This window comes from Aotus nancymaae, unplaced genomic scaffold, assembly GCF_030222135.1.
Source record: "Aotus nancymaae isolate 86718 unplaced genomic scaffold, 86718_ANA_hifiasm-v0.15.2.pri h1tg000029l, whole genome shotgun sequence".
Classification (NCBI taxonomy): domain Eukaryota; kingdom Metazoa; phylum Chordata; class Mammalia; order Primates; family Aotidae; genus Aotus; species Aotus nancymaae.
In genome coordinates, this window is record NW_026988442.1 from 26497541 (window position 1) to 26516660 (window position 19120).

The window sequence follows — 19120 nt, forward strand, 5'->3', positions numbered from 1 at the left end:
ATTAAGACCGAAATGTGATCGCTACTGTTGTCACACTTTAGCGCCCCCAACAATCCCCTTACAAATGAGAAAAACAGAGCCTCCCCACATGCCTTTCCTCTGACATCAAGGAAAGCGCAGGGAACCCTGCCCAGGGGCCTGAGCCCGGGCAACCCCAGGAGTGGCTCCAGAGCTTGAGGGAAGGCCTGGGGGGCTGAGGGGGGGTTTTTCAATTTCAGGCAAAGCAGTGAACTGGGGGATATCTTTTCATTTTGTTTCCTCTGCGCCTGGGTCTGTAAAGTCAGCAGTTGCCTTTTAAATACCATTTCCTTAATATGTCAGGATCGCTTGTCCTGGGTCATTCCATTTATATAAGATGGCTGTGGGTCAGAAGTCTCAGCCTCACATGCCTACAGGGGCCAAGGATCCAGTCAATGTAAACTGAAGCAAGCCCAGGAGAGACGGTGGGAAACTGTAAATGGATGCCCTGGCTGAAGGAGGTAGCTAAAAATCCGGAGAGAGAGCAAGAACAAGAAGAGAAAGGGAAGAGGAGGCAGAGAGAGAAAGAGATAGCCCTCAAGATATCCCCCAAGTTTACATATCGCCCATTGCTTCAAAACAATGTAAGCATGCGATGGGCTAAATAGCTCTGTCTCCAGGTCAGTTCGCAAGCTCTTCCCTGACCGAACTTATCAACACAGTAGAGAAACTGCCAGCCTTCACCCCTCTACAGCAGCGCTGTCCAATCGAGATGTTTGCAATGATAAAATATCTGCATGGTTCACTGTAGTAACCACTGGCTTCATGGAGCTCTTGAGCACTTGCAATAGGACTAAAGAACTGAATTTTTACTGTCATTTAACTTCACTGAATTTAAATATAACTATAAATAGCCACATGCACCTAATTGCTACCATATTAGCATGGCTCTAGATTCTTTCAATGTACAGAGAATCATCGTGCTTGACTACTGCAAAAAAGATCACTCCTTCTTGGGGAGAGGGGGATAAATTCTCCCTGAGAACATCAAGCATTGATTAGAGTCCTGGGTAAATGGAAAGAAAGGAAATAGGAATGAGCAGCGAAAGCTTAGGTGTAAGGCAGATGGCTGCTGGCTCAAGAGTGGTCACTCAGTGTCCTCCCCGTCCCCTACTTCCCAAAAAGTTTCTCAATCATTGTCACCCTCTAGTATCCACTGCGTTCTTTGCCATCTGCTTTCTCCCATATGCCCAGAGCTGACCCCTAGGAAGCCACTTGGGGGAACTTCCCTGCCACCGTTGGCCTCCAGGCCTTTAAGAGCACACCACTGTCCAAATCCCAGGTGCTGTCCATGGGTCACAGAGGTGCAAGGTTTTATGCAGAGGTGAGAATGGCAGTCACACTTTGTCACCTGCCACAGAGTTGCTGTGCCTGGGCCCATGTGTGTGAAGGACTCTGGAAACGTCACCTTCTAGCAAAACCCCTTCCAATCCAAAGCCCATTCAAGGGGCCGCAGAGGGGCCAGCAAGCCCCTTGCCAACTCCTTCTCTCAGATTCCAGCCCAGCTCCCAACAAGGCAACCCAGGCTGCCCCAGATGCCACTGACCCATCCTTTGCCTCCTTAAACATCATGGTAATGACAAGGCTACCTTATGTATCTTTTAAAAAGTAATGAGGAGGTCTATAATCCTAGCAATTTGGGAGGCACAGTGGGAGGATCACTTGAGCCCAGAAATTCAAGACCAGCCTGGGCAATATAGTGAGACCTTATCTCTATTTTTTAGAAAAAGAAAAAAATAATAATGAATGAGGGCAGGGGCTTCCCATCATCCCCCTGAAAAGCTTATGTCCTCAAAGCTAAACTCAAGCCTTGTGGCCAGGTGCGGTGGCTCACACCTGCAATCTTAGCACTTTGGGAGGCCAAGACTAGAGGATCTCTTGAGGCCAGGAGTTTGAGACCATCCTGGCCAACGTGGTAAAACCCCATCTCTACTAAAAATACAAAAATTAGCTAGGCGTGGTGGCTCACAGCTGTAGTCCCAGCTACTCAAGAGGCTAAGCCATGAGAATCGCCTAAACCCAGGAGGTGGTGTCTGCAGTGAGCTGAGGTTGCGCCACTGCACTCCAGCCTGGGCGACAGAGCGAGACTCTTTCTCAAAAAAAAAAAAAAAAAAAAAAAAAAGCAAGGTTTTTGCTTGTCTAATTGTCTAAAAAGAGATCTGCTCAAAATGTTGAAAATACCCTTTCTTTCAGCTTCTCTACTCCCATCAAGGGTCCAGAGATGTTATGACCAATTTTTTCTCAGTAGTCAAGCTCAGAATCCCATATGCTTCTCCTCCTCCAATAGCCTTTATAAGGAGGCAGCTGCCTCCAGAAATCACCTTGCAACTAAAATGTGGGAAAATGTGTAAGATCTTAACACAGTGGTGTTAAGCGAAGGTGTATGCAGCACCCACTGTGCACCAGACACGGTCTCGGTGCCCTAATATCTCACTTCTCACCTCATTCCGGAAGTGGGTTCAGTTATCACGTCCATGTGTCAGTCAGACCTCTGGAGTTCACGGCGGTTATGCCCCTCGCTCAAGGTCACACACTGGGAAGTGGTTGGATCCAGGATCCAGGCCCAGACAGTCAGATTCCAGAGCCTGCACCCTGAACCAGTACCGCGGGGGCCGGCACCCCTGCTCAGTTTTTGCGCCATCAACATATCATCATATCACTGTGTCCGCATCATGAAATGCACCCCATCAGCATATTATGAGTGCACTTATGATGCAGGTGGAGTCGGCAGGTGTACATCATGTAGGCTCCGCATGGGACATTCCATCCCTCCTGACTCTTGGCTGCAAAGTGCCAGAAACCCAACTCCACTCACTTAACCTGAAAAGTTGGCGTATTCGTTTCCCAGGACTGCTGTAACAAATTTCTGCCACTTACTGGCTTCAAAAAACACACATGTGGCCTCTTACAGTTCTGGAGGTCAGAAGTCCCACTCAGTGTCACTGGGGTTCCTTCTGGAGAATCTGAGAGGAGAAGAGGTTTTTTTGTTTGTTTGTTTTGTTTTTGAGAGAGTCTCCCTTTGTCACGCAGGCTGGAGTGCAGTGGTGCAATCTCAGCTCACTGCAGCCTCCTGACTCCCAGGTTCAAGTGATTCTCATGCCTCAGCCTCCCAAGTAGCTGAGATTACAGGCACCTGCCACCATGCCCAGCTAATTTTCACATTTTAGTAGAGACAGGGTTTCACCACGTTGGCCAGGCTGATCTCAAACTCCTGACCTCAAGCAATCCACCCGCATCAGCCTCCCAAAGTGCTGAGATTACAGGCATGAACCACCAAGCCTGGCCTCCACTCCATGGTCTTATCCCACAGAGAAAGGTGTTTCCCCAAGGAAACTGAGTGGGAAACAGCATGGCATTGGACTTTGTTGAATGGCAAGCCCTGGGGATGGTGCCTGGCACATAGTAAGTGCTCAGTAAATGGTGATCACAGATCATGGGGCACAGCAGGGGCGACTCCAGGAGCTAATACTTGAGAAGCACAGGGTTCAGTAAGCAGATGAAGGCGGGAGAGCATTCCAAGCAGGGGAAACAGAGTGTTTCCTTGAGGCCAGAGTGACCATATATCTGGCCATACCTGGGAAGCTGGGGAGCTAGGGAAGTCCCGGTTTGCACCTATCCTCCTAGTGTAATAACAGCCCCTTTACTGCAAAACTACCTCTGTTTGGATGAGTAACTGTATTGTCACTTTCCTTGCAGTCAAACTGCTCATTTATAAGGAAACCAAACAGAAAAAGAGGATGAGATTGAACCCAAGGACCTCTAACCTTGAGTGGCCAAACCCAGGCTAGAACCAGAGCCTGATGACTCCCAGTGCAGTGCTCATCCCAGCTCTCAGCTTATGAAGCCCACCCTTACAGGCTACATCAGATTAACCAGGCACGTTCTCTCTCTTTCTCTTCTTGTCACATTTTCCATAGGATTGTGACCAGATCCACGTTGACGACGTCTCATCAGATGACAATGGCCAAGATTTAAGGTGGGAATCTGGGAAGTCAAAAATGCCCATTGATTGATTATCAAGTTCTCCTTCTACTAGGAAGTGGGGAGGGAGGGGAGGGCTGCTTATAAGAACAAGGTGTGCCTGCCTCCAGCCAGAACTGGGACTTGTGCATCTCAAACTCAAAAACCACAACTGGCTGGGTGTGGTGGCTCACACCTGTAATCCCAGCACTTTGGGAGGCCTTGGCAGGAGGATCACTTGAGCTCAGGAGTTCGAATACAGCCTGAGCAACATAGTGAGACCCCCATCTCTACTATAATAAATAAATGAATAAAAATTTGTTTAAAAAATCACAACCTCACCCCTCAACCCTTCAGCCTCTTCCTCATCACCTAAAATCACTAAACTCTGCTCACTTGTTGCAACTTTTTCCTGCTTACTGAAGTAATGCATGCGTAACAGAAAAAATTCAAACACTTAACCTGACCTCACCTCCCAAAATCGCCACCATGAAGAGTTTGGTATACATTCTTCAAAGATCTGCTCAAAATGTTGAGAATACCCTTTCTTTCAGCTTCTCTCCTCCCATCAAGGGTCCAGAGATGTTACAATCAATTTTTTTTTTTTTAAAGATGGGGTTTCACCATGATGGCCAGGCTGGTCTTGAACTCCTGACCTCAGGTGATCCACCCACCTTGGCCTCCCAGAGTGCTAGGATTACAGGTGTGAGCCACCACACCCGGCCCCAATTTTTTTCTAAGTAGTCAAGCTCAGAGTCTCACGTAGGGTCCAGAGATGTTACAACCAATTTTTTCTCAACAGTCAAGCTCAGAGTGTGTCTCCTCCTCCAGCAGTCTTCGTAAGGAGGCAGCTGCCTCTGAATATTATATATTTTAAGGCAGACTTTCACTCTTATCACCCAGGCTGGAGTGCAGTGGCTCGATCTCAGCTCACTGCAACCTTCGCCTCCCGGGCTCAAGTGATTCTCCTGCCTCAGCCTCCTGAGTAGCTGGGATTACAAGCATGTACCACCACACCTGGCTAATTTTTTGTATTTTTAGTAGAGAAAGGGTTTCACCATGTTGGCCAGGCTGGTCTCGAACTCCTGACCTCAAGTGATCTGCCTGCCTCAGCCTCCCAAAGTGCTGGGGTTACAGGTGTGAGCCACCGCGCCCAGCCAGCATGCATATATTTTTAATATAACAACTGATACAGCCAATACTCAAAAAACACTTCTCAAATGAATCAGTGGTATGTCTGGTTTCTAGGGGAAAATATTCCCAGGACATGGCTTCCAGAAATCAGGTAACCCATTGCTTAAAATGAGACAGCTTCCAGAGGAACGTGGGCTGGAATGTTCGAAGTCTACCCTCGGGAAGACTTTATAAAAATGGAAACATAGTTAATCTGTGCTCATTCAAAATTACCACGATTCAACAGCTTTAGGCTCATCAGATCTATTATTAGACTAAATAATGTTTTGATTATGGGACCAGTCGTTGTAACTTTACTTAGTACTTGCTTCCAAGGTGTGTCTCCCAACTTACTGCAAAAACAAAAATCAAAGTTTCTGTTCCTGAGCCCTGTAAGTCTTTCCAAAGCCCAGCACAATCAGAAGTGGTTGGTGGGCAGATGCCTACTTCATTTAAATCATCCATTCAGAAAATCCCTTCTGCAATCAGGACTGGCAAGGAGCAAGGCTCCAGCCCCGCCAGGACTTCTCAATGGATGGAATAAATAAACCCCAGATCAAGGTTAATTGGTCCTTTCCATGAAGTCATCGTTGGGAAGCACTCTTCCTTTCAAGGCAATGAGCAGCGCTGTTCTGTTTCTATAAAGTTTTCCCTGTAGCTAGCTGGCTTGGAATTTAGGGCAATATTCCTCTGAACCCTGCCTCACTCATGCTGAGCTGTTTGGTACCTCACTTTGAGAATTCTCAGACCGAGGGTGTTTTGTTTTTTTTTCCTTAGAGACCAAATTCTCCACTTACTCGTTCAAGAATATATTGAGTGCCTGCTATATGCTAGGTCCCAAGCATGAAATGGCTCTTGGTTTTTTTCTCATTTAGTAGTAAGAACCAACCTTCAGAGGCCGCGTTTTGTGCCATATTCTATTCCAAATGCATCACATGGAATAACTCATTGCATGTGCACAGTTATCCTAGGATAGAGATGCTTTTATCCTCATCCCCATTTTATGGCTGGGGAATGTGAGGCACAGAGAGATTCAGCAATCTGCCCAAACTCACATGGCCGGTCAGCGGGGAAGGCAGAATTCAAATCCAAGCAGCTTGGCTCTAAGACGCAAGCTCTTCACAGATCCCCTGTCCATCCTGGACTCTGGATCCTGCCCTCCCTCCCCAAGGGCCTCCATCTCTTAACATCCAGACATCTCCCCATGGTAGCATCTAAGTTAATGGTCAGTGTTCACTTTTTTAAGAATAAATCTATGGCTGGGCACAGTGGCTGATGCCTGTAATCCCAACCTGTAATCAGCCTTGGAAGGCTGAGGTGGGCAGATCACCTGAGGTTAGGGGTTCACAACCAGCCTGGCCAACATGGCAAAACCCCATCTCTACTAAACATACAAAAAGTAGCTGGGCGTGGTGGTATGCCCCTGTAATTCCAGCTACTCAGGAGGCTAAGGCACAAGAATCGCTTGAACCCGGGAGGCAGAGGTTGCAGTGAGCTGAGATCACACCACTACTACAGGCTGGGTTACAGAGTAAGACTCTCCCAAAAAATAAAAGAATAAATTGGCTGGGCAGGGTGGCTCACGCCGGTAATCCCAGCACTTTGACAGATCACGCAGTCAGGAGATCAAGACCATCCTAGCTAACACAGTGAAACCCCATCTCTACCTTAAAATAAAAAAAATTAGCCAGGCATGGTGGCATGTGCCTGTAGTCCCAGCTACTCGGGAGGCTGAGGCAGGAGAATTGGTTGAACCCAGGAGGCGGAGGCTGCAGTCAGCCAACATCGTGCCACTGCACTCCAGCCTGGGCAACAGAGCGAGACCCTGTCTCAAAAAAAAAAAAAAAACTAAGAATAAATCTAGCAAGTTGGAAACTTCCCCACTAGGCCAGAAGGACCGCATGGCAGTTAAAAGTGAGGTTCCAGAGCCAAGACTGCAACGGGGTAGAGTCCTAGCCCCTTCCTCATCGGGTTTAGAATGTGCTGGAAAAGTACCCCAGTTGGATGTATTTCATTTATCTTTAGCCCGTGCTCACCCACCGAGGGAGAGCTGAGAAGGAGAAAAAACACGCCTGTGTAATAAACTCACTGGCAGTTTTCGTGGGGAAGGGAAAGTGTTTGTGCAAACAAGATGTTTGAATAGTCATATCATATTTTCTAAGGGTCTTTTAAATTTTTTAGTAATTCAGTGAGGAACAGAGAAAAAAACTGTAATCACCCATATTCCTACCATCTCCAAGTAACCGCTTTCCAGCATTATGATTTACCTGCTGCTGATTTTATCTACACTCACACGTACACGCCGATGGAAAGCAGCAAGGCCAGTGCATCGTTCTCCGCCACTCCGGCTTGCACACTCCTCAGCTTCCTCCCATGCCCCACAACCCACACATCCGCACCCACTTCACTTACCTAGGAGGAGAACCTGGAAGACATCCTGAGTGACTTAGAAAAAAGCAGAAAGGGCCAGGCACGGCGACTCACACCTGTAATCGCAGCACTTTGGGAGGCCAAGGCAGGTGGATCACCTGAGGTCAGGAGTTCGAGACCAGCCTGGTCAACATGGCAAAACCCTGTCTCTACTAAAAATAGAAAAATTAGCCAGGCGTGGTGGCAGGCGCCTGTAATCTCAGCACTTTGGGAGGCTGAGGTGGGCGGATCACTTGAGGTCAGGAGTTTGAGACCATCCTGGTCAGCATAGCAAAACCCTGACTTTACTAAAAATACAAAAAATTAGCTGGTCATGGTGGCACGTGCCTGGGAGGCTGAGGCACAAGAATTGCTTAAACCCGGGAAGCGGAGGTTGCAGTGAACCGAGATCATGCCACTACACTCCAGCCTGGACTACAGAGCAAGACTCTGTCTAAAAAAAAGTAACTTCCGCCCGCCTTGTGGGTATTTCCCTGTGACTGTCCACACAGCCTGCTCTGCAGAGAACACCAGGGCCTACATTTGAGGCCTTTGGGATTTAGTCACCTGGGCCAGCGTCCTCCTGGACAGGCAGCCCCCAAGGTGAAATGTGCTGTTGAGTTTGAGGCATCACCCAAGGTCGCTCTGCAGACCCTGTAGGGATGGGGGTATTGGCACCACCAAAGCATCTTCCCTGGAAAGAGTTTTATATCCAGGCTGCAAAGCTTGGTCTCCACTCAGAGTCAGGCCAGGCCCCAGCTGCAGAATAGTAGGTGAGGGACAGCTTGTCACCTCTTGCTGTGTGCTGACACTCAGCACACCCCCCACTCCACAGGGGAAAGACTCACAGCTTCACCCTGTCCTTCCTCATCTCGGCTACAGCAGGGACATTACACTAGAGCTACTTAACATACAATTTCCAACTGTTACTTCATTCCTGCTGCTTCTCATCTCTTAAACAAATAAAATTTCTGTTTCTATTCTTTTTTTTTTTTTTTGAAATGGAGTTTCCCTCTTGTTGCCCAGGCTGGAGTGCAGTAGCGCAATCTCAGCTCACCGCAACCTCCACCTCCCTGGTTCAAGCGATTCTCCTGCCTCAGCCTCCTGAATAGCTGGGATTACAGGCATGCGTCACCGCGCCCTGCTAATTTTGTATTTTTAGTAGAGATGGAGTTTCTCCATGTTGGTCAAGCTGGTCTCGAACTTCCCACCTCAGGTGATCCACCCACCTCGGCATCCCAAAGTGCTGAGATACAGGGGTGAGCCACCACGCCTTTTTCTACTCTTAAACTCGTTCGAGAAAATGCATTTTTCTACTCTTAAACTCATTCAAGAAAACGCAGAAACAGTTTAATAGTACAGAGAAAAAAATTCAGCCACACTCACACCCTAAGACAGCCACAGCACCATACTGATGCATTTCCCACCAATGTTCTTTAAAGAAACGTTCATTTTTGTCCCAGAAGCTTTTGGTGGCACTGCACATCCACAGCTTGTGGGACCCTGGTTTGTCCTGTGAGGCTCTATTATAACTGCTATGATAAAATCCTGGGATTTTCCAGGCTTCTGTAGAAGGAGGGAAAATGGTGTTCTCTGGGAAGCAAGGGTTTCTTTTTTTCATTCTCAAGCTCCAGCTGCTATAGGTGGTGAGACACCCACTCTCTCCTCTTTGGTTCCCAGCTGCCATTTTTGCAACTCATTTTGTGTCGCTTCTGAAATGCCCCTGGCCACTGTGGATCTCTGTAGCCCAGCGTGCTTCTTTCAGGGTCCAGGCTTATATCCGTGAAGCACCAGCCAGTTAGGCAACTGACTCTGCCTAACTTAACAAATAAGTCAAGGCCGGGCGCAGTGGCTCATGCCTGTAATCCCAGCACTTTGGGAGGCCGTGGCGGGCAGATGATCTGAGGTCAGGAGTTCAAAATCAGCCTGGCCAACATGGTAAAACCCCGTCTCTACAAAAATACAAAAATTAGCTGGTACCTGATGGGCATGATGGCCAGTGCCTGTAATCCCAGCTACTCAGGAGGCTGAGGCAGGAGAATCGCTTGAACCCAGGAGGCGGAGGTTGCTGTGAGCCGAGGTCGCACCATTGCACTCCAGCCTGGGCGACAGAGTGAAACTCCATCTCAAAAATAAATAAAAAATAAAAACAAATAAAAAGTCAGAATAAGGGGGCAGGCGCAGTGGTGCATGCCTATAATCCCAGCACTTTAGGAAGCCAAAGTGGAAGGATCCCTTGAGCCTAGGAGTTCAAGACCAGCCCAGGCAACACAGGGAGACCCCATCTCTACAAAAATAAAAATAAGCTGGCCAAGTATGGTGGCGCATGCCTGTGGTCCCAGCTCCTCGAAAGGCTGAGGTAGGAGGATCCCTTGAGCTGAGAGGTTGAGGCTGCAGTGAGCTGTGATGACACCACTGCACTCCAACCTGGGCAACAGAGCAATACCCTCAATACTAAGAGTTGGCCGGGCACAGTGGCTCACACCTGTAATCCCAGCACTTTGGGAGGCCGAGGCAGGCAGATCATGAGGTCAAGAGATAGAGACCATCCTGGCCAACATGGTGAAACCCCGTCTCTACTATAAATACAAAAATTAGCCAGACGTGGTGGCACACACCTATAGTCCTAGCTACTCAGAAGGCTGAGGCAGGAGAATCGCTTGAACCTGGGAGGCGGAGGTTGTAGGGAGCCAAGATTGCGCCACTGCACTCCAGCCTGGAGACAGAGTGAGGCTCTGTATCAAAAAGAAATTAAAATTAAAATTAAAAAACAAAAGAAAGGCAAGTGGATGCAGATCAGGTAAGAGCAAAACACACCATACCCTTCTCGAGGAAGCTAATAAAAGCTGTGGTCCTGCTGTCCCCAAATGCACACTCCAAGGACCCTGTGCACCTCGAGGGGCTCATGGACACCCGAAAACCCACCCGTGGGTCCCACAGAGCCTGTGGTCTCCCAGTGACGATCCCCGGCACCCCCCGCACTAACACGATCCCTTCCCTCTTCCCTCCGCAGCACATACAACTTCTCCGCTGACGGCTTCCACAGTTCGGCCCCAGGAGCCAACCTGTGCCTGGGCTCTGGCGTCCACGGCGGCGTGGACTGGATGAGGAAGCTGGCCTTCCGCTACCGGCGGGTGAAGGAGATGTACAATACCTACAAGAACAACGTCGGCGGTGAGTGCCACAGGCCTCGGGCCTCCGAGCGAGGGACGCTCACTGGGGGGGGATGCCGTCCATTCTGTCCCTGCTGTGCCAAGGCGCCAGTCGGAGAGATTCACAAGTTCAGTGCCAGCCCATTAATGCAACCCTCATGACACCCTTCAGAATAGGGCACTGGTATTTTGTCACCTTCACTTTGGGGGTGGGAAAGCTGAGGGGTGGAGGCTGCATCTGATCCAAGATTCTTCAGGCCACAAATGGTGGGGGGTGGGCGTGGGGGCGGCATTCTCTTACCCACAGCCAGAGGCTCTCACAGCGTGGCCCTCCAACCCCAGCAACAGCATCACCTGCGGGTGTGTTGGAAATGCAGGTCCCCTGGCCCTGCCTCAGGCCTATCAAATCTGAAACTCTGCGCTGGGGCCCAGAATCTGTGTTTTCACAGCCCTGGAATCCCTCTCGAATTCTGGAATTCCAGAATCCCCCTTGGAATCGGAGGCGGGGGACCCATGCCATGAGTCTTTGCAGCTCAGATTATTGTCCACAGACCAACCACATCAGCATCCCCCTGGAGCTGATTAGAAGTTCAGGGTCTCAGGACGGGCACGGTGGCTCACGCCTATAATCCCAGCACTTTGGGAGGCCATGGTGGGCGGATCACAAGGTCAGGAGATCAAGACCATCCCAGCCAGCATGGTGAAACCCCATCTCTAAAAAAAAATGCTCAGGGTTTCCAGGAGGCGGAAGCTGCAGTGACCCGAGATTACACCACTGCGCCCCAGCCTGGGTGACAAAGCAAGACCTTGTCTCAAAAAAAAAAAAAAAAAAAGAAGCACAAGGTCTCAGGCCCCATCCTGGGCAACTGACTCAGAATCTGCTTTTAAATCTTTTTTTTTTTTTGAAACAAGGTCTCAGTGAATTAATATCTTAGGATGTAAAAACAGAAAAAAGAAAAAAAAGAGACAACGTCTTGCTATGCTGCCCAGGCTGGTCTCAAACTACTCCTGGCCTCAAGTGATCCTCCCACCTCAGCCTCCAAAGTAACTGGGATTAGAGGCATGTACCACCTGTGTGGCCCAGAATCTGCATTTTTAACCAGCCCGCCAGGTGACTGTGGAGGCATTAAAATTGAAGAAGCTCCTGAAGTCACTGGTTCTCACACTTGGCTCTCATTGGAACCAGATAAGGAGTTTCTGTTTCTGTCTTGGTCTCACTGCAGCCTGGACATGAGGATCCATAAAGGTCTTTGGGTGATTCTAATGTGTGCAACAAGGAGAGACCACCCCCCCCCACCCCTCGCCAGCTTCAGGAACCTAGGACCATTCATTCATTGTCCCAAACAAGAGGTCTGAAGGTGCTAGAGGCGAGGCTGGCTCAGCTGTGGTCTAGAGAATTCTGGAGTTCTCTAGACCTAAATCCAGAGGTTTTTAGCTGGGGGTGATACTGCGCCCTCCCCAGAGACATCTGGGAGTCTTCCTGGTTGTCACCGTGCCTGGAACCAACCACTAGCCCATAAAGGAAGGGTTTGAGTGAGTAGGTGGCTAATAATGTCTGCAAGCTACACACTGGCCCCAAAAGCTTCTGGTGCCCCTTCCCTCCACTTCTAGAAAGAGTAGAGTCCCACTTCTCAAACAGGACAGAACCCACTTCCAGTCCCAGCTCTGCCACTTTCTAGCTGCGTGGCCTTAGGCAACATACATACCATCATCTTTCTGCGCCTCAGTCTCTAGATCTATGAAATGGAGAGTACAGGCCGGGCGCAGTGGCTCACGCCTATAATCCCAGCACTTTGGGAGGCCGAGGCGGGTGGATCATGAGGTCAAGAGATTGAGACCATCCTGGTCAACAAGGTGAAACCCCGTCTCTACTAAAAAATACAAAAATTAGCTGGGCATGGTGGCGCACACCTGTAGTCCCAGCTACTCGGGAGGGTGAGGCAGGAGAATTGCTTGAACCCAGGAGGCAGAGGTTGTGGTGAGCTGAGATTGCACCATTGCACTCCAGCCTGGGTAACAAGAGTGAAACTCCGTCTCAAAAAAAAAAAAAGAAATGGAGAGTACAAATACTTCTGCTTCCCTGGATTATTGAGAGGTTTATTGTTAATGCATACAAAAGGCATGACTCTGTGCCTGGTATACAGCAGGCACTCAGTACATGGTGGCATGTGTCACTAGTTCTTCTCAGGTTTGCTTGGGAGCCTCAGGTTCCATGTCTTCCACTTTCTCTGGTAGCTTTCCCATCAGTTCTTTGGGACAGACTTTCCATCATGTTCGTGGCTGTGGTTCTAATCCAGCCCACATGCCGAGCGCAGTCCTGGCAGTAGCTAGGGTTTACGGAGCACTTACTCTGCCAGTTTTGCCACCGTTGTCATGGCATAGCTCCTTTACTCTTCACAGCATCCCTGTAAGGTAAATGTTTTTATCATCTGTGTTGCTCAAAGCAGAAACTGACATTACAGAGGTTAAGTATCCTGCCCAGCGTCACACAGCCCAGGCAGAAGAGCCACAGTGGAGTCCCAGGTCGGGCGAGTCCACCACCTCTGCCCTTCAGGGCCACACTTGGCCTCTCAGATATGAGTGTGTTGATTGCAGGAGTGAAGCAGCAAGCTCTTGGCATGTTGGGCGATGCCTGCATACCCAACCCTGCATGGAGGGAGGAGGGGAGCAGGAAGGCTTGCGTAGGGGAGACAGGGATGGAGTTGGCCAACAGAGAGCATCTGCTCTCCATCCAGGTTAAGGCCTGGGAAATGCCGGGGCTTTGTCAGGCTGCTCTGCTCGCCCATAGCTGAGGGGAGATCACCTGAGCTGTCACCTCGTGAGGAGCCCACAGCTGGCGGCATGCCGGTCCTCTTCCCCTCCCCAGCTGTTCTTGCATCACAGATCTAGCCAGGTGCGTGGCCGCGACTTCCAGCCTGGGGATCACCACAGATTCCCATGATTCCAAGTGTTTTAGACGGTAGGCCGGGCACGGTGACTCACGCCTGTAATCCCACCACTTTGGAAGGCTGAGGCAGGTGGATCACGAGGTCAGGAGTTCAAGACCAGCCTGGCCAAGATGGTGAAATCCCATCTCTACTAAAAAATACAAAAATTAGCCAGGCGTAGTGGCACGTGCCTGTAATCCCAACTACTTGGGAGGCTGAGGCAGAGAGTTGCTTGAACCTGGGAGGTGGAGGTTGCAGTGAGCTGAGATCATGCCACTGCACTCCAGCCTGGGTGACACAGAGAGACTCTGTCTCAGGAAAAAACAAAAGGTGCACTTAGAAGAAAGACTTCTGCAAAATACAGGCTTGAGAAAATACTTAGTAAGTCACCATCTAGGAGGCAGGGGTTGGAATCAGGGGCCTTGCGCTGCTGTCATTCCTCCCTCTACCACTTCCTGTGTAGCCCTAAGCAGGTTATTTGACCTCCCTGTGCCTCAGTTTCCTCCTCATGTGTAAAATGGGGCCACTGATGCTGCCCAGCTTCTAGGATTCATGCCAGGACGTTGGGAATTCACACAGGAAGGTGCTCAGAACGGCGTCTGACACACATAAGCTCTCCTTAAGTGGCGCTGTGGTTACCTGGGGAAGGTGGGAAGGAGGCCAAGCCTGGAGGAAAAAGCCAAGGAAACAGCGTGAAGCACATCTCCTGGCGTGGAGCAAAGTCGGGTGGTTGTGCAGTCAGCTACACAAGACAGCACGTGGGAAGGCCTTTGTCAACTGAAAAGTGCTGAGTTCTTGTGAGTTTGTATTGTTACTGAGGGTTCCAGCTAAGGGTCTCTGGGGAAGGTGCAGAGAGAGAGGAAAACCAGAGGTCATGTATTCTTCAAGAGTTTATAGACTAATGAGAAGATGGGACATGTAGCAGTAAGAAGATTTGTTCATTCATTCACTCATTCATTCGTCCATGTGTCCATCATCAAAGGCCTAGGTTGTGGATTCAGCGGTGAACAAAAGAAACAAGGTCCCTGTTTCCTGAGTTTATATTCAATGGGTGGAGAAAACAGACCATCAACAAGTGAGCGAAGCACTTAAATTCTTTTTTTTTTTTTTTTTTTTTTTTGTGAGACGGAGTCTTGCTCTGTCACCTAGGCTGGAGTGCAATAGTGCCATCTTGGCTCACTGCAACCTCCACCTCCCAGGTTCAAATGATTCCCCTGCCTCAGCCTCCCAAGTAGCTGGGATTACAGAAGCACGCCACCATGCCCAGCTAATTTTTATATTTTTAGTAGAGTCAGGTTTTTACCATGTTGACCAGGCTGGTCTCAAACACCTGAGCTCAAGTGATCCACCTGCCTTAGCCTCCCAAAGTGCTGGGATTACAGGCGTGAGCCACTGTGCCTAGCTTGAAATTCTTAATTCAGTCACTTCAAAGAATGATCACGCCCATAGAGGAAACAGAGGAATGTGGCAGACAGTCTGGCATGGGCAAGGGTGACCAGGGGACACTTGGAGTATTAGATCCAGAGTCCATCTCTCAGGAAGTTTTTTTTTTTTTTTTGAGAGAGAGTCTCACTCTGTTGTCTAGGCTGGAGTGCAGTGACACAGTCTCGGCTCACCGCAACCTCAGCCTCCTGGGTTCAAGTGATTCTCCTGCCTCAGCCTCCTGAGTGGCTGAGATTACAGGTGCCCGCCACCACGCCTGGCTAATTTTTATATTTTTAGTAGAGACGGGGTTTCACCATGTTGGTCAGGCTAGTCTTGAACTCCTGACCTCAGATGATCCGCCTGCCTCGGCCTCCCAAAGTGCTGGGATTATAGGCATGAGCCATCATGCCCGGCCCCTCCTATCTTTTTATTTATTTTTTTTTTTGAGACTAGGTCTCGCTCTGTTTCTCAGGCTAGAGTGCAGTGGCACGATCTCGGCTCACTGCAGCCTCGACTTCCCAGGCTGAAGCAATCCTCCCTCCTCAGCCTCCAGAGTAACTGGTACCACAGACACAAGCTACCATGCCTGGCTAATTTTTTAATTTTTTGTAGAGACAAGGTCTTCCTGTCTTGCCCAGGCTGGTCTCAAACTCCTGGCTCAAGCAATCCTCCCACCTCAGCCTCCCAAAGTGCCGGGGTTATAGGCATGAGCCACCTCACCCAACCAAAATCAGGATTCTTATTACTAATGAGAAGATCCTTTTGTATTTATATTTTTACTAATTACAAGTAAGAAAAATGGATAGTGGATGGCACCTAACAGTGTCTGCTGCAAACAGCAAATGAGAAGTCTCTGAGATCAAAGGAGTGCGACACTTTTCAGAAAGATAAAGAAGGCCAGCGTGGCTGGAGCGAGGGAGCACGTGGTCAAGGACGGAGTGAGAGAGCTGGCGGTGTCCAGATGACGCAAGGCCTTGCAGCCCACAGGGAGGAGTTTGGACACGAGGATCTTCTATGTACAGAAGATGATGTCTAAATACCACAGGCTCAGGCAGCATTTGGTCCTAATGAATTCATTCTTCCTTCAGCAAATACTGATTCGGCACCAAGCACAGACCAGCTCCGGCTACAGAGGCTGCTGCTACGGTGGCGAACAATCCTGACTTGGTTCCTGCCCTCAAAGAGTGAACAGCTTAATGGCCAAGGCAGATGCAAAACACATTGTCACACAAATACACTTACAATTCTAGTTGTGAGAAGTGCTATGAAGAAGAGCTACCATGTGTTGGAAGAATATAAACTAGAGGGACCTGACCCAGCCTGCAGAGATCAGATTAGACCTTCCAGAATAAACGACATTTGAGACGAGGCCTTGAGGCAGGATGCGAAGGCTCACACCTGTAATTCCAGCACTTTGGGATGCCAAGGCAGGATTGCTTGAGGCCAGGAGTTCAAGACCAGTTTGGGCAACATAGCAAGACTCTACCTCTATGAAACATACAAAAATTAGCCAGACATGGTGGCAGGCACCTGTAGTTCCAGCTACTCAGGAGGCTAAGGTGGGAGGTGTGCAGGATTCCTTGAGCCTAGGAGACTGAGGCTGCAATGAGCCATGATCACACCACTGCACTCCAGCCTGGGTGACAGAGCAAGACTTTGTCTAAAAAAAAAAAAAAGACGAGGCCTAAATGCAGAGTGTGAGGGATTTAACCAGGCAAAAGCAGGATATGAGATAAGAAGAGTGGTCCAGGTTCTGAAATGAGGTATGCAAAGGTCCTGGGGCAGGAGCTCACTTGGTGTTTCAGGAAACCAACAAGAGGCCTCTGGGGCTAGAATGGAAAGACAGTGGGGAGATGAGACTCAGCAGAGCCAGGATCCTGCTGCTGGGGGCTTTGAACTGTATCTTAAAGCTACTGAAGGCTGAGAGAATAGCAGGCTGAGAAATACCCACAGGGTGGCTCTGGAAGTCAGCTGCCTGGATGCCCGACCTTTATCCATTATTTTCCCCCTATGGTGAGCAAGTCAGTCAACATCACAAAGCCTGTTTCTTCACCTAAAAAAACAGAAATAAAAATGGTGTCCACCTCTAGGGTCATTGTGAGAATGAAATAAATCACGTTAAAAGCAGAGCCCTGCACATAATAAGCACTCAAAAAAGTTCATCATTATTTTTTTATTTTATTATTAATTCCCTGTCTCCACCATAACAATATAAGCTCTGTCATCTGCATATTTTTGTTCATATCTGTGCATTCAGTGCCTATTACAATATCAAGCACCTAGAAGACACTCCTGAATTTTTTGTTGGATGCATGGATGGATGGAAGGCGGGGTGGATGGGTGGGTAGGTGGGTGGATGGATGGATGGATGGATGGATGGATCGATATTAGGTGGATAGATGGGTGGATAGGTAGGTAGGTAGATGGATGGCTGGATAGGTGGGTGGGTGGATGGATGGATGGATACTGGGTGGATGGATGGATGGGCAGATAGGTGGGTGGGTAGATGGATGGATGAATGGATAGATGGATATTGGGTGGATGGGTGGATGGATGGATATTGGGTAGATGGATGGGTGGATAGGTGAATGGATGGATGTATATTGGGTGGATGGATGGATGGGTAGATAGCTGGGTGGGTGGATGAAAGGATGGATGGATATTGGGTGGATGGATGGGTGGATAGGTGGGTAGGTAGATGGATAGGTGGATAGGTGGATGGATGGATGGATGGATGGATATTGGGTGGATGGATGGATGGGTAAATAGGTGGGTTGGTAGATGGATAGATGGATGGATGAATATTGGTGGATGGATGGGTGGATAGGTGGGTGGGTGGGTAGGTGGATGAATGGGTGGATATTGAGTGGGTGGATGGATGAATGGATGGATCAGTGGGTGGATCACTCAGTGAATGGATTAATCAATCAATCTACTGATATCAGGATAAGATTAAGAGAAGCTGCTGGACTGAAGTTTATTTTGGGTGGCATCAGATTTTAGCCCTCAGGGTACAGTAACTAGATTCCTGTTCCCTACCTTCATCCCCCAGATCTTTCTAATATGATGACTACATCTTTATTTCCTTTGTCCACAGGATTGATAGGAGCTCCCAAAAGGGAGACCTGGCTACAGCTCCGAGCCGAGCTGGAAGCTCTCACAGACCTCTGGCTGACCCACTCCTTGAAGGCACTAAACCTCATCAACTCCCGGCAAGTGGCAGCCCCCATTTTCCTCTGTGCCACTGAACTTTCTCCCAGTAAGCAGTGTTGGCTCCACACTTGGGAGAATAGGATGCCCCAAATTCTCACTTGCACATTTTCCAAAATTTTTTTTTTGAGACAGAGTCCCACTCTGTCACCCAGGCTGGAGTGCAGTGGCATGATCTCAGCTCACTGCAACCTCTAACTCCCAGGTTCAAGTGATTCTCCTGCCTCGGCCTCCTGAGTAGCTCGGATTACAGGTGCCCGCCACCATGCCCAGCTAATTTTTGTATTTTTAATAGAGATGGGGTTTCACCATGTTAACCAGACTGTTCTTGAACTCCTGACCTCAGGTGATCCACCCATCTTGGCCTCCCAAAGTGCTGGAATGACAGGCGTGAGCCACCGTGCCCAGCCCAAATATTTAATAAAGCTTAAGTGCACAACTCAGTGGATACCCTGTAGCATAGCTGAGCTAACAGCTGCAGAGACTTTTCAGGGCCCAACAGGTTTCTGGATTCTCTCAAAGGATAAGAACTGGCATCCAGGCTCCAGCTTACCCCAGGCCCCACCTCTCCCTATTGTCCTACAATTGTTCCATATTGCTCATTTACATTACCTGCAACTATTTAAGTATATGGCCCTTGCAATAAACATTTGCTTTTTTTTTTTTTTTGAAGACCGAGTCTCGCTCTGTCACCCAGGCCAGAGTGCAGTGGCGCAATCTCGGCTTGCTGCGACCTCTGCCTCCCAGTTCAAGTGATTCTCCTGCCTCAACCTCCCGAGTAGCTGGGATTACAGGCGGCTGCCACTACGTCCAGCTAATTTTTGTATTTTTAGCAGAGACGGAGTT

The 19120-nt window shown here is 49.1% G+C and overlaps 1 protein-coding gene across 4 annotated transcripts in view; it reads left to right on the forward strand.

The window, feature by feature from the left end:
* The window catches only part of EYA2 (EYA transcriptional coactivator and phosphatase 2), a 342073-nt gene that overhangs the window by 315426 nt on the left and 7527 nt on the right, over positions 1-19120 (forward strand). For all 4 annotated transcript variants that reach the window (XM_064382489.1, XM_064382490.1, XM_012467361.3 and 1 more), the window contains exons 11-13: positions 3936-3994; positions 10574-10734; positions 18162-18276. In XM_064382489.1, the coding sequence (XP_064238559.1) occupies positions 3936-3994; positions 10574-10734; positions 18162-18276 (335 nt within the window). The remainder of the gene's footprint in view (positions 1-3935; positions 3995-10573; positions 10735-18161; positions 18277-19120) is intronic.